The sequence below is a fragment of the Pongo pygmaeus genome, chromosome 19, assembly GCF_028885625.2.
Source record: "Pongo pygmaeus isolate AG05252 chromosome 19, NHGRI_mPonPyg2-v2.0_pri, whole genome shotgun sequence".
Taxonomy (NCBI): domain Eukaryota; kingdom Metazoa; phylum Chordata; class Mammalia; order Primates; family Hominidae; genus Pongo; species Pongo pygmaeus.
Genome location: NC_072392.2, coordinates 56,328,767 through 56,342,657, shown reverse-complemented (window position 1 = coordinate 56,342,657; position 13,891 = coordinate 56,328,767). Strand labels below are relative to the sequence as shown.

Below are 13,891 nucleotides of genomic sequence, written 5' to 3'. Positions count from 1 at the left end.
AGAGGTCAGGAGTTGGAGACCAGCCTGGCCAACATGGCAAAACCCCGTCTCTACTAAAAATAAAAATTAGCTGGGCATGTTGGCCGGTGCCTATAATCCCAGCTACTCCGGAAGCGGAGGCACAAAAATCGCTTGAACTCGGGAGGCGGAGGTTGCAGTGAGCAGAGATCGTGCCACTGCACTCCAGACTGGGTGATAAAGACTGTCTCCAAAAAAAAAAAAGAAGCCCCCCAACAAAGCCTTCTCTCTCCAGACCAAATTACCAGTAAAGTGGTATGTTAACCAGAAAGAAAACTTTTGAAGAGGAACTGCTCTAATCCAGCATAACTCCACAGAAAAACTAGCCCCACCCACACCCGCAATGATCACATGGAGAACCTAGATATCCACCCTCATGAGACTGTAATGAAAACAATCCAAGATTCCCACCAGGTAGTGTCACAGCTAATTAAGCAGGGGAGTGGAACTTCCATTCCAACTGGCTAGTTAATGAGCGTCCACTCCCCACTGTGTCAGTGGAGAAAAGTGGGGAAGCCTGGACTTCCACCACCATCTGCCAGTAATAAGGCATCCCTCCCTGTCCCTACTGGAGTGATAGCAGAGAAGACCCAGTAGAGAGTCAGAACTTTCACCTACACACAGTAACAAATGAGGCCACATCCACCACAGAGATCAGGTGGGGAGCCACAACTCCCAACTCTGCAAAGATCTAAAAGGGAGTTTGCCCCAAATGTCAACATAGACAAGGTAGAGAACCTGAACTTCATCCCCTACCTGGCTTCACAAGGTGGCACCAACACTCTACCCCTGTTAGATAAGTGTAAGAGAACACTAGTTAAAAGAGTTGTTTACCAGGCCGGGCGCGGTGGCTCACACCTGTGATCCCAGCACTTTGGGAGTCTGAGGTGGGCGGATCACAAGGTCAGGAGACAGAGACCATCCTGGCTAACACGGTGAAATCTTGTCTCTACTAAAAATCAAAAATTAGCCGGGCGTGGTGGCGGGCGCCTCTAGTCCCAGCTGCTTGGGAGGCTGAGGCAGGAGAATGGCGTGAACCCGGGAGGCAGAGCTTGCGGTGAGCTGAGATCTCGCCACTGCACTCCAGCCTGGGCGACAGAGCGAGACTCCGTCTCAAAAAAAAACAACAAAAAAAAACAGTAGTTTAAGTAAGATGCATAGTCTCATGACAACACAAAAATGCCCAGGTTTCAATCAAAAGTTATTTGTGATACCAAAAAGATACGAAGAATCGGGAAGATTTCAAATTGAATGGAAAAAGGCAATAAACAAATGCAAACATCAAGATATCTTAATTCTAATATCTCACAGATACATTAGAATTAACTGAAAAAAATTTTTTGTTTGTTGTTTTTTGTTTGTTTTTTGAGATGGAGTCTCGCTCTGTTGCCCAAGCTGGAGTGCACTGGCATGATCTCAGCTCACCGCAAGCTCCACCTCCCAAGTTCAAGCGATTCTCCTGCCTCAGCCTCCTGAGCAGCTGGGATTACAGGTGCCGCCATCACTCCTGGCTAATTTTTGTATTTTTAGTAGAGACGGGTTTTCGCCATGTTGGCCAGGCTGGTTTTGAACCCCTGACCCCAGGTGACTAACCCACCTTGGCCTCCCAAACACAATTTTTAGGCCAGGCATGGTGGCTCACGCCTGTAATCCCATCACTTTGGGAGGCCGAGGTGCGTGGATCACCTCAGGTCCAGAGTTCCAGAACAGCCTGACCAACATGGACAAACTCTGTCTCTACTAAAAATACAAACTTAGCCAGGCATGGTGGCACATGCCTGTAATCCCAGCTACTTAGGAGGCTGAGGCAGGAGAATCACTCGAACCTGGGAGGCGGAGGTTGCAGTGAGCTGAGATCACGCCATTGCACTTCAGCCTGGGCAACAAGAACGAAATTTTGTCTCAAAAAAGAAGAAAAAAATAATTCAGCGGAACAAATATCCAAATCGTATCAATGAACTAAAATAAACCGATATAAAATACAATAAAGAAAAATGGTTTTGGCATAGTGAATTGAGGTAGAAAAAAATACGACGAGAAATGTAATTCCAAAAATGTTCAAGTAACTTAAAAAAAAGCAGGAAAAAGAACAATCAAAAAACTAAAACTAAAACAAGGCGTGGTGGCTCAGACCTGTTATTCTAGCACTTTGGGAGGCCAAGGTGGGTGAATCACCTAAGGCCAGGAGTTCAAGACCAGCCTGGCCAACATGGTGAAACCCCATCTCTACTAAAAATATAAAAATTAGCTGGGTGTGGTGGCACATGCCTGTAATCCCAGCTACTTGGGAGACTGAGGCACAAGAACTGCTTGAACCCGGGAGGCAGAGGTTGCAGTAGGCCAAGATTGAGCCACTGCACTCCAGCCTGGGCAAGAGTAAAACTTTGTCTCAAAAAAAAAAAAAAGGACTCTGACAACATCTGTAAGTATGTAAATGACAAATAAAATACCTAAAAACAGCAAATACCTAAAAACAGCAAATAAAAGACAAAAACTGGCCAGGTGCAATGGCTCACAACCGTAATCCGAGCACTTCGGGAGGCCAAGGAGAGCAGATCACTTGAGGTTCGGTGTTGGAGACCAGCCTGGCCAACATGGTGAAACTCCATCTCTACTAAAAACACACAAAAAAAATTTAGGCAGGCATGGTGCTGGGCGCCTGTAATAGCTACTCTGGAGGCTGAGGCAGGAAAATTGTTTGAACCCATTAGGCAGAGGTTGCAGTGAGCCGAGATCATACCACTGCACTCCACCCTGGGTGACAGAGTGATACTCCGTCTCAAAAAAAAAAAAAAAAGACAAAGACAAAGATTGACAAACTGGATTTAAAAAACATAACCTACAGCCAAGCATGGTGGCTCACGCCTATAATGCCAGCACTTTGGGAGGCCATGACAGAAGGGTCTCTTGAGCCCATGAGGTCGAGACCAGGCTGGGCAACATAACAAAATCCCGTCCCTACAAATAATAAAAAAATTAGCCAGGTGTGATGGTGCACATGTGTGGTCCCAGTTACTTGGCAGGCTGAGGTGGGGGAATTGTTTGAGCCCAGGAGGTCTAGGCTGCGGTAAACCATGATTGTGCCACTGCAATCCAGCCTGGGTGACAGAGCAAGACCATGGCTCAAAAAAAAAAAAGGCCAGGCACGGTGACTCACACCTGTAATCCCAGCACTTTGGGAGGCCAAGGAAGGCAGATCAAGAGGTCAAGTGTTCGAGACCAGCTTGTTCGACATAGTGAAACCCGGTCTCCACTAAAAATACAAAATTAGCCGGGCGTGGTGGTGCATGCGTGTAATCCCAGCTACTCAGGAAGCTGAGGCAGGAGAATTGCTCCAACCTAGGAGGTGGAGGTTGCCGTGAGCCAAGATCGCACCATTGCACTCCAGCCTGGGCAACAAGAGTGAAACTCCATCTCAGGAAAAAAAAAAAAAAGGTATATATAAGTCAGCAATGAAGAAAATGCAGGACTTGTACACAGAAAAATCACAAAACTTTACTGAAGTAAACTGAAGACAACATAAATAAATGGAAAGACATTTCATGTTCTTGGATTGCAACACCTTAATGTTGCTAAGATGTTACTACTCCAAAGCAATCTACACATTCAATAAAATCCCTGTCAAAATCCCAAGAATTTTTTTGCAGAAATTAAAATAAATACATTCTAAAACTCATGTAGAATCTCAAGGGACTTCAAATAGTCAAAACAATCTTGAAAAAGAGAAGAAATTTGAAGACATCACACTTCGTGATTTCAAAACTTACTACAAAGCTATAGCAATCAAAACAGTGTTGCCAGACTTGGTGGCTTATGCCTGTAATCCTAGCACTTTGGGAGGCCGAGGCGGATGGATCACCTGAGGTCGGGAGTTTGAGACCAGCCTAACCAACATAAAGAAACACAGTCTCTACTAAAAATACAAAAATTAGCCGGGCGTGGTGGCACATGCCTGTAATCCCAGCTACTTGGGAGGCTGAGGCAGGAGAATAATTTGAACCCAGGAGGCACAGGTTGCAGTGAGCCACCTGAAAAAAAAAAAAAAAAGAAAGAAAAACAAAACACAGTGTTGTACTGGCATAAAAACAGAGCACTGAAAGAGAATAGAGAGTTCAAAAATAAACTCTTGCTTATATGGTGAAGTAATTTTCAACAAAAGTGCCAGGATCATTCAGTGGGAAAGAGACTCTTCAACAAACAATGTTGGGAAAACTGCATTATCTACATGCAAAAGAATGTAGGTGGACACTAATCTTACACCACACGCAAAAATTGACTCAAAATGGATCAAAGACCTAAACATAAGAGCTACATCTGGGCTGGGCATGGTGACTCACACCTGTAATCCCAGCACGTTGGGAGGTCGAGGCAGGCGGATCACGAGGTCAGGAGATCAAGACCATTCTGGCAAACATGGTAAAACCCCGTCTCTACTAAAACTACTAAAAAACTAGCCGGGCGTGATGGCAGGTGCCTGCAGTCTCAGCTATTCGGGAGGCTGAGGCGGGAGAATGGCGTGGACTGGGGAGGCGGAGCTTGCAGTGAGCTGAGATTGTGCCACTGCACTCCAGCCTGGGCGACAGAGTGAGACTCTGACTCAAAAATAAATAAATAAACAAATATAAAAATCATAATGTCAACAAATTTGCTCAACTATAACAGAAAAAGAAAGCTTACAAGAGAATGTAGAGCTCATAGTTTCTACTTAGTGTTTGTTAGATAAATGGTTTAATCGGACTGAAAATCCTGAAAAACTGCTTGAATCATAAAGAATCTATGAAATATGGAAGCATTTTCTAGCTTGTTTCTGAAACCTCTGGAAAAACCCTCCTCATGTATCAATACAAGCTAACCTGCTTTACAGAAATCAGAAGAAAACTACGGCTGGGCGCGGTGGCTCACGTCTATAATGCCAGCACTTTGGGAAGTCGAGGCGGGCAGATCATGACGTCAGGAGTTCGAGGCCAGCCTGGCCAACATGGTGAAACCCCCGCTCTACTAAAAATACAAAAATTAGCCAGGCATGGTGGCAGGCGCCTGTAATCCCAGCTCCTTGTGAGGCTAAGGCAGGAAAGTTGCTTGAACCTCGGAGGCAGAGATTGCAGTGAGCTGAGATCGCACCACTGCACTCCAGCCTGGGACCCAGCGAGACTCTGTCTCAAAAAAAAAAAAAAGAAAAAAGAAAACTATACATTTCATTACATGTATACATCTGTCTTTCATATACTTGTAACTCAGAAAACCATGCTTTCACAAATATAATAATAGAAATACAATAGCATTGGCAATCATAACATTCGTGAAACTGTAAAGAATAAACTGGCCAGATGCTGTCTCTTACACCCTAGAACCCAGGATCTAGTCAAAGCTTCTCTTGGTTGTATGAACTCACTTCATGGACCTGTCATAAGGCTCAAAAGAGATACTGTAAACAAAAGCATCTTGTAAACTGCATAAGCCTGTAGATATGCGGTTCATCTAAATCCAGGCACTTTAACGACTGACAGCTGCCCCCCCAGAACCTCCTTTCTCCATTCTTAACATAAACAACTTATATTTCCAAGTCCAGTTCAAAAGTTATATTCTTGGAAGCCTCTGCGTCCCTCCTGTCCATCCAGGCAGAACTAATCCATCTACACTCTAGTATTATGCTCTCATAACTCTTGGCTCTTCACCAGTTCATTCAAGAGTGTAATGAGCAGTTAAAATATGTCAGGCATCATGCTATGCACTGGAGAAAAAAATCTTAAATGTGTAAAGCTTACAAAGCTTTTTCACACACATTATCTCATTTCATACTTTAAAAATATCCCATAGGATCATGATTATGTGTTTACAATTTCTCTAACCAGAATAAATTCCCAGGGGGTAGAGACTAAGTGTGATTCATCTTTGATTCCCCAGAGTTCTAATGCAGTGTCTGGCACCCAGAAGACACCCATTAAGCACTTGATAAATGAATGAATGAAGGAGTAACAGACACTTGTTCGATTACTAAAATATCAATCAGGGTTGACACTGAAATAATCTTTCCACAAAGTTTCCACAGGGGAAAGGGGAAAAATACATTATATTATATACAAACACATCTGGGGAGCGAAAATTCCTCCCTACGGCAGAGCATCTCCAACTCAAGTTTAACTGTTTAACAAAGCCACATAGCAACTGAAGATGGATTTGATTTTACTACTGGACTAACAAGCTCTTAGTGAAGAACAATGAGTTCTGCATAAAAGCTCCTATGTAAATCCTTGGTAAAACTGGACATTATTACACAAATATTAAAAAATTAACTATTAAAATAAACACTTAAAGAGCTTCTGCACAGCAAAAAAAAACCCAAAAATATATCATCAGAGTGAACAGGCAACCTAGAGAATGGGAGAAAATGTTTGCAATCTATCCATCTGAGAAAGGTCTAATATCCAGGATCTACAAGGAATTTAAACAAATTTATAAGAAAAAAAAAAAACCCCATCAAAAAGAGGGTGAAGGGTATGAACAGACACTTCTCAAAAGAAGATATTTATGTGGCCAACAAACATATGAAAAAAAGCTCATCATCACTGCTCATTAGAGAAATGCAAATCAAAACCACAATTAGATACCATCTCATGCCAGTTAGAATGGTGATCATTAAAAAGTCAGGAAACAACAGATGCTGGAAAGGATGTGGAGTTACAGGCACGCTTTTACACCGTTGGTGGGAGTGTAAATTAGTTCCATCATTATGGAAGACAGTGTGGCGATTCCTCACAGTGACCAATTTAAATTATATTTTACATGTAATAAAACCATTTTCTATTTACAAAAATCAAATAAAGTCTCGCAAAGCAAACACGCCTCCATTTATTTCCCACTTTTTGCACAAAATTGGATTTTCACTGTAACTGAGGTGTGCTAAATGCATGGTTAAGCTAGTGTCAGCATCATCTTCCTATAAATTACAGATGCCTTCTGTGAGCAGGTCTCCTGCAGACTCATGTATGTTGTATTTTGAGATCTACTTTAGAGGATATTTTAAGACTTTTAGAACCAGAAATACCATTGGACCCAGCAATCCCATTACTGGCTATATACCCAAAGGATTGTAAATCATTCTACTATAAAGACACATGCACACATATGTTTATTGCGGCACTATTTACAATAGCAAAGACTTGGAACCAACCCAAATGCCCATCAAGCATAGACTGCATAAAGAAAATGTGGCACATATACACCATGGAATACTATGGAGCCAGAAAAAAGAATGAGTTCATGTCATTTTCAGGGACATGGATGAAGCTGGAAACCATCATCTCAGCAAACCAACACAGGAACAGAAAACCAAACACCACACGTTCTCACTCATAAGTGGGAGTTGAACAATGAGAACACATGGGCACAGGGAGGGGAACATCACACACCAGGGCCTGTCAGGGGATGGCGGGCAAGGGGAGGGATAGCATTAGGACAAATACTTAATGCATGCGGGGCTTAAAACCTACACGACAGGTCGATATGTGCAGCAAACCACCATGGCACACGTATACCCATGTAACAAACCTGCACGTTCTGCACATGTATCCCAGAACTTAAAGTATAATTTTAAAAAATTTTCAAAATAAAAAATAAACAAAGTCTTGTTTCGGGGTAATATTAATTTGCGTTACCACCTATTTCAACACGGCAGACAATTGTACCATCTGAGACAAACGGAGCTTTGACATGAAATCTTAAAATACCCCATGAGTGGTGGCCGGGCGCGGTGGCTCACACCTGTAATCCCAGCACTTTGGGAGGCCCAGGCGGGCAGATCACTGGGTCAGTAGATTGAGACCATCCTGGCTAACATGGTGAAACCCCGTCTCTACTAAAAATACAAAAAATTATCAAGGCGTGGTGGCAGGCGCCTGTAATCCCATCTACTCCTGAGGCTGAGGCAGGAGAATGGCGTGAACCCGGGAGGTGGAGCTTGCGGTGAGCCAGATCGGGCCACTGCACTCCAGCCTGGGCAACAGAGCCAGACTCCATCTCAAAAAAAAAAAAAAAAAAAAACCCCATGAATGGATTGATAGACAAAAAGTGAAAAAATCCAATGCTACCAGCTCTCATAAGCTCAAATTTCAATTCTCTACTGTACAAAAATCCCTGGTATAAGTGACAGATATACTTCAAGATCTTTGCATATTCCAAAGTTTACGGCTGTCACTGACAGAGAGCTTCTTCTGTAAACTTCCCACGTTTGCACTGAAGAGCACTGTGTTTGGGGACTATTTTACTATCACTAGCTTCATAATGGTGTTTTCTCCTTGGTGTAATATTTCACAAAGAGACAAAGAATACGTATGTGTGTATGTGAATCATTCATGCTAGTTACCATGTAAATAACAACAAGCAGCAAATATGAAGTTAAAAGTGAAGTTGAAGTGTAAATGGTGCCGTCCAGATGGGTGAGGCTTACTCATCCGTCAAGCGACGTCCTCAACCTCGCCTCCACCGCACACAGCGTTCAAGTTTCCATCTCAACAGAACGTCCGCATCATGAACCTTTACGGTTCATAAATAGTCGAGAAAGCTAACATCAAATTCTTGAATGCCAAGAGTCTACAAATGATTCCATTCACAGATGTTATAATCAGATTTTTTTTTTTTTTTTGATATGGAGTCTTGCTCTCACCCAGACTACAGTGCAGTGGCACGACCTTGGCTCACTGCAACCTTCTTTATAGCAGTGTGAAAACAAACTAATAACCCTCCCTGAGGCGCCTTCTCCTTAGGCAACCAGCTGCCTCCATGCTCCTCCTCTGCCCCCTGTTCTTTCTTTTCCCCTCATGAGGCCCAAGTGATAAACAGGGCCAGCCGCAGCCCCAGCCCCAGCCCCAGCCCCGTCCTACTGCAGGCCTGTGTGGCTGCTGGAGAGGCCGTGCTCCTTTCCTCTCCCCGAGCCTGCCTCATACGCTTTCTGGATCCTGGAGGAAACTGACCCACTATTCTCATACTGGTGCAACATCACCAGTATGAGTACCAGTCTTGGTACAGCTTCCAAGACCTCAAAGCTGTACCATTTGAGCCAGGCTTTTTTCTTGTCTCCACTTGCTAGGGCTGTCGTTGGGACAGTCCTAGAGGGTGGTGCCAATGGATGAATGGATGGATGGACAGTAGTCCAGGGATGACGTCCCTGTCTGTCCTGAACTCGGCCCTTCCTCCAATGAGAAGCCTTCTTGAGTGAGTATATACAGTCATCCCTTGGTATCCATGGAGGATTAGTTCTAGGGTCACTGGGAATGCCAAAATCCATGGATGCTCAAGTCTCTGATATAACATGGCCTAGTATTTACGTATAAGCTATGCACATCCTCCCGTAGACATTAGACCATTACTAGATTATTTATGATATGTCATACAATGCAGATGCTACATGAATGGTCGTGATACTGTATTCTTTAGGGAATGATGACAAGAACAAAGTCTGCACATGTTCCATAGAAACATAACCATCCAATTTATTTTCTGAATATTTTCCATCTGCTGTTGCTGAATCTACAGATGCAGAGCTCCTGGATACGAGAGCCAAGTGTGCTTTGAGAGTAGGGTGGGTGAGGTTGCTAATGAGTACAGGGGAGCAGGTGTTGATCGGGAGGACCCTGCACTGGGGCATCTGGACTTTCTGCCTCAGGACTTGAGACTCCAGTTGGATGGCAAAGGCAGACTCAGCCCAGGTCAAAGCCGTCCCCTTGAAATTTCATTTTATCCCAAACTCTTTCTGGACCCTGGAATTTGGCATCCCCTAGGCCCTGCGTGGAAGGACAGCTGAACCAGGTTTTAGATAACATGTCTAGAAGAGGGAGCCCCTAGTGTGTGCCCGGCACTTTCCCCACAGGATCCTCTAGCTAGAATATCCAAGGGTCATGGAGAGAAATACCCAGTTAAAATATCAGAAATGAAGAAGTGATACCATTAGAGACACTAAAAAGACCATTAGGTAATAGTATTAGCTTTTGTATTCTGAGATCCAACAGCAGCAGTCACTTCCCTCCACCCCTATGTGTATCCCAGGACCACCCTGGGCAGGGAGTGCTGAAGTTAGGGAGCACCCATGGATGCTCTGATGCTGGCCCTGGGCCTCGGGGGTGACAGTGATGAGGAACTGGGTGCACACATGAGTGGGGCAGCCGGGCCTGGCCAGAGAAGCAACACACACGTGTACAGACGTGTTTACCCACATACACGTGTGCACGCACGTGCACAAACACATCGCAGGCAGGCATGTTGACGCCTCAGGCAGCGGAGGACCCTGACTATGGGCCCTGCTGACCCGGGCAAGGCCCCATTGTGATGCGTGCCATGACCTCAGAATGTCACTGGTGCTTAGCACCTATCCGCTCTCTGGCCTGCCTCAGTGTTCTACAGCAGTTACACACAGGCAGTGGTATCTGTGAGCAGCTCTGTGGACTCAAAGGTTTTCTCCCTGAGAGGCATAACCCAGGCCAGCTGATTCATCAGAATCAGGTGAGTGTGACCTGCTCTCTTCCCTCCAGGTTGACTTGGGGACAGTGGCTACGGTGTGGGCGGTGTTGGCGTCTGTGGGGCAGCTACCGAGGAGGGTCATCCCTGAGCACTCACCAGGCGCCCGTTCTACACTGCCCGTGTAGACGATTGGCTCTTTCGTCCTCATGGTGGCTTCGTAGAGTGGGTGCTGTTCCCAAATGTACCCATTCGACAGATGAGACGTCTGGGGTCAGAGAGGCAGTAACCGGCCTGGGAATCCAGACGTGACCCTGAGTTTTGCTCTCAGCCCTGCCGTGTGCTGTGCTGGAATTCAGGCCTGAACCCTGTGACCTTCCTGCCCTAGATCCCAAATCTACCCAGGTTTCCGATCCCGATGGGGCAGAGCCTGGTCCTGGCAGAGCCACTGGTATAGATCCACTGTGGGTGGGGTGAATAGGACGGTCCTCAGAACACCTCTGTGCCCTAAGCTGGGTCCTGATGGTCGCTGTGGGCCCCAGTGAACACACATGGTCCCTTGTCCGGGGGAGCCTGCTGCCCTTGGGCAGCTGTGGAAAATGAAGGAGCCCTGGAGGGCTGGCTGAGGGGAGACTATCTTCCCTTCTGTTCAAAGTGGTCCAGGCACTAGGGTTCTCCCCAGGTATTTCTTGCTCTGTGTGGTCCTCTCGAGGCCTCGCCCTCCTTTTGCCCTGAGTATTCCCAGGAGGGACAGTCCACCCAGGTGTTCTCCAGGACCAAGGACCCACTGTTCTTCCTCAGTGACCCAGGAAAATGAAGCCTCCTCCTCTAGGGACAGCTCAGAATGGTGGACTCCACAGTCCCTCTGCAAGAGACGTGGTTTCCATGAGTACAATAGATCTTTTTCATCCCCAAGCCGAACACCCTCCTGCTCAACAGGCGTTATTCCTAAAGTGGATTCACTGTTCAGACTGAAGGGCCGCGGTAGCCAAAGTGATGAGCGGAGTAGAACCGAGCAGTCAGGAGAGATCTTGTTCCCTGTAGGAAACGGGGCATCTCTGTGGCCCTGAGCATCCCAGGAGGCCGAGTGTACAGAGACCTCTGGTCGCTGAGCCCAGTCTGCCTCCACATCCCTGGAATAGCGCATCATGGGCCCTTCACCCTTGGCAGGTGGAAACCATTCAACCTGCTGGGGCAGGTGTGCCCCCATTTCATGGCATTTGGGGACAACAGGATTCTCTGTCTAGGTCCCACTGTACTCAAGTCCTTGGGAAGATGCCCACCCCTGCTTGGGACTTGAGACTCCAGAGACTTGAGCAGCTGTGGGCCACTGCGTCTGGCCCCTTTTTACCTGGGGGCCAGACCCAAAGCCATGTAACAATATCCAGCCAAAGCCATGAAGCTCTATCAGTGATGGAGAGTCCTTTTAGGCACTGGTGGCTTACATTAAGATTCAGTCCAATAACATGACTAAGCAATCTTACATACTGGAACAGCCCACTGTTCTTACCTCAAAACTCTTGCGTAAAGCATCAACACCAAGATAGAAAAGCATCTGCCATGTCTGCTCTTCTGCCCGTAGTTTTTGCCAGATTCGATGCAGTCTTTCATAAAGATGAATTCCCAAGCAGGTCAGAACTTTTTCTTGGGCTATGTCTATTGTCTTTGCATGCCTTTCTCTTCGCCTATAAAAGGGAATAATCACACACTAATACCTTTAACTGAAACAGTAAAAGATGGATAACACAGCTGCAAGTTCAGGTTTTAAACACAATGTGCTTACCTAGTAACAAGACAGTTATACATTTACACTCAACGTATATGTTGCTATACAAGCATGCATGTCTACAACCAATGAGAAATACACATGCAAGTAGAATTTAGTCCTTGTATTGCTAAAAATAAAGTAATTCAGGAACTGGCTCTAAAAAGATGGGTTTTAGGGCACAAAGCAATCACATATAAGTGTCCAGCTCACAGGAGACACAACAGTTCCTTTTACTTTCCAATTATAGCAAAACATTTTTTCCTTCATTAGGTTTTTTGTTTTGAGGAGGAATGGAGAAAGGCAATGCCAAAGTGATTCATCACGGGCAAGAGTCCTCCACCAGGCCAGTCTTTACAAGTGTTCACAGAACTTTGGCAATAAAAAAGCCCTTTGTATTCTAGTAGAAAATAGGCACCCAAATGAGGGTTGATACCCTAAATACAAAAGGAAATGAATTTGATTTATTCTATTAACATCATCATCTGATTTTATTTTTACAACAAAGCCAGAGATAATACTTTAGGTTTCTATGCAGTAATAATAATATAATATACACAGTTCATGAATTACATTCAAGAAGGCATTTCTTAATCCCCTACTGCAAAGATCTGACTTATGCAAAAACCATTATTGTGAATAAAATTTACACACGATAATGCATGGATAGAGGGAGAAAAATCCCTTCTAATCATTTTCAAATGAAAATGATAGTCTGTAACAATGAAAGCTAAAAAAGCCTGCCTCCCTTCAAGCAAGAACTAGCAGAGGACTGAACCAAACACCAGAGAACAGTTTTTCCCTATTTTCAGTCAATTAAGAAATGCATACTTTAAAGAGAAGCAAAATCTTTACAGGCATACTTTAATTTATACATATATCATATGTACTGAGACAGAAGGTGATGAAAATAAACTTTCAGTAATAAAATGAAGCAAAGCGCTAGATAGCCCATTCTAGCAAATTACATACTCATACCCTCCTGTGAACTCTGGCTCAGCACGACCCAAAAGATGTGCAATGAAGTCTGTTTCACAGCAAACATGTATGTGTCGTTCATGTGGACAGCACCGCAAGCCTTCATAAAGTGCAGCACAGTAGCCCTTTTCTTTGCTGCAGTCAAGTTCACCAATAAGGATATTGTATGCTCGGAGGACTTTATTTTTGCAATCAGTGCAAAACCTGTTGAAAAGAAAAACCTCAAAATTAAGAACTGGCTGTGCAATTATTTCTTGTGGCATATAACAGTGTACTAGATGATGGCACTCTCTCCCATCTACAGCATCCAAAAAAAGCCTCCATACACACATTTAAAACATACGCATGTAAGGTAAATACAAATTTAGGGATTGCATAAATACAGATAGACCTTCATTGACAAATTATTTTTAAACTAGAGAAACACATAGCCTAAAAGAATGAGGCAGATACATACCTATTATTTCATAAAATGCATGCCCAGAAAAGTATTAGTTACCAAGAACTAGCATATCTCCACTTCAAAAGCTATTTGCACAGGTCAGAAATAAAACAATAGAGGCAACAAACCAATGACTCTTGATTGGTTTGTTCTTTCTCCTTCCAGCCTCTGAAAATAGATGGTCTCTTCAGCCAGGAAACCTTGACTCCAATTTCTATTACAACATTTTAATATTTCAC

At 44.4% G+C, this 13,891-nt stretch overlaps 3 protein-coding genes across 8 annotated transcripts in view; 1 reads left to right on the top strand and 2 right to left on the bottom strand.

Annotated features, from left to right (window-relative positions):
- Positions 1 to 13,350, bottom strand: part of LOC129017041 (TBC1 domain family member 3G-like) — an 89,211-nt gene extending 75,861 nt beyond the window's left edge. For all 4 annotated transcript variants that reach the window (XM_054457072.2, XM_054457079.2, XM_063655603.1 and 1 more), the window contains exons 1-2: positions 13,211 to 13,350; positions 11,978 to 12,152 (exon numbers count right to left, since the gene is read on the bottom strand). In XM_054457072.2, coding sequence (XP_054313047.2) covers positions 11,978 to 12,078 — 101 coding nt within the window. In that variant the 5' untranslated portion in view covers positions 12,079 to 12,152; positions 13,211 to 13,350. The remainder of the gene's footprint in view (positions 1 to 11,977; positions 12,153 to 13,210) is intronic.
- LOC129017038 (unconventional myosin-XIX-like) overlaps positions 8,650 to 13,891 on the top strand; it is a 109,058-nt gene continuing 103,816 nt past the window's right edge. For all 3 annotated transcript variants that reach the window (XM_063655590.1, XM_054457057.2, XM_054457058.2), the window contains exon 1: positions 8,650 to 10,512. The gene's annotated coding sequence lies outside the window, so the exon portion shown is untranslated. The remainder of the gene's footprint in view (positions 10,513 to 13,891) is intronic.
- Positions 12,375 to 13,891, bottom strand: part of LOC129017043 (gametogenetin-binding protein 2-like) — a 33,949-nt gene continuing 32,432 nt past the window's right edge. Inside the window, exon 6 of the mRNA XM_054457081.2 lies at positions 12,375 to 13,414. Within this exon, the coding sequence (XP_054313056.1) occupies positions 13,189 to 13,414 (226 nt within the window). The 3' untranslated portion in view covers positions 12,375 to 13,188. The remainder of the gene's footprint in view (positions 13,415 to 13,891) is intronic.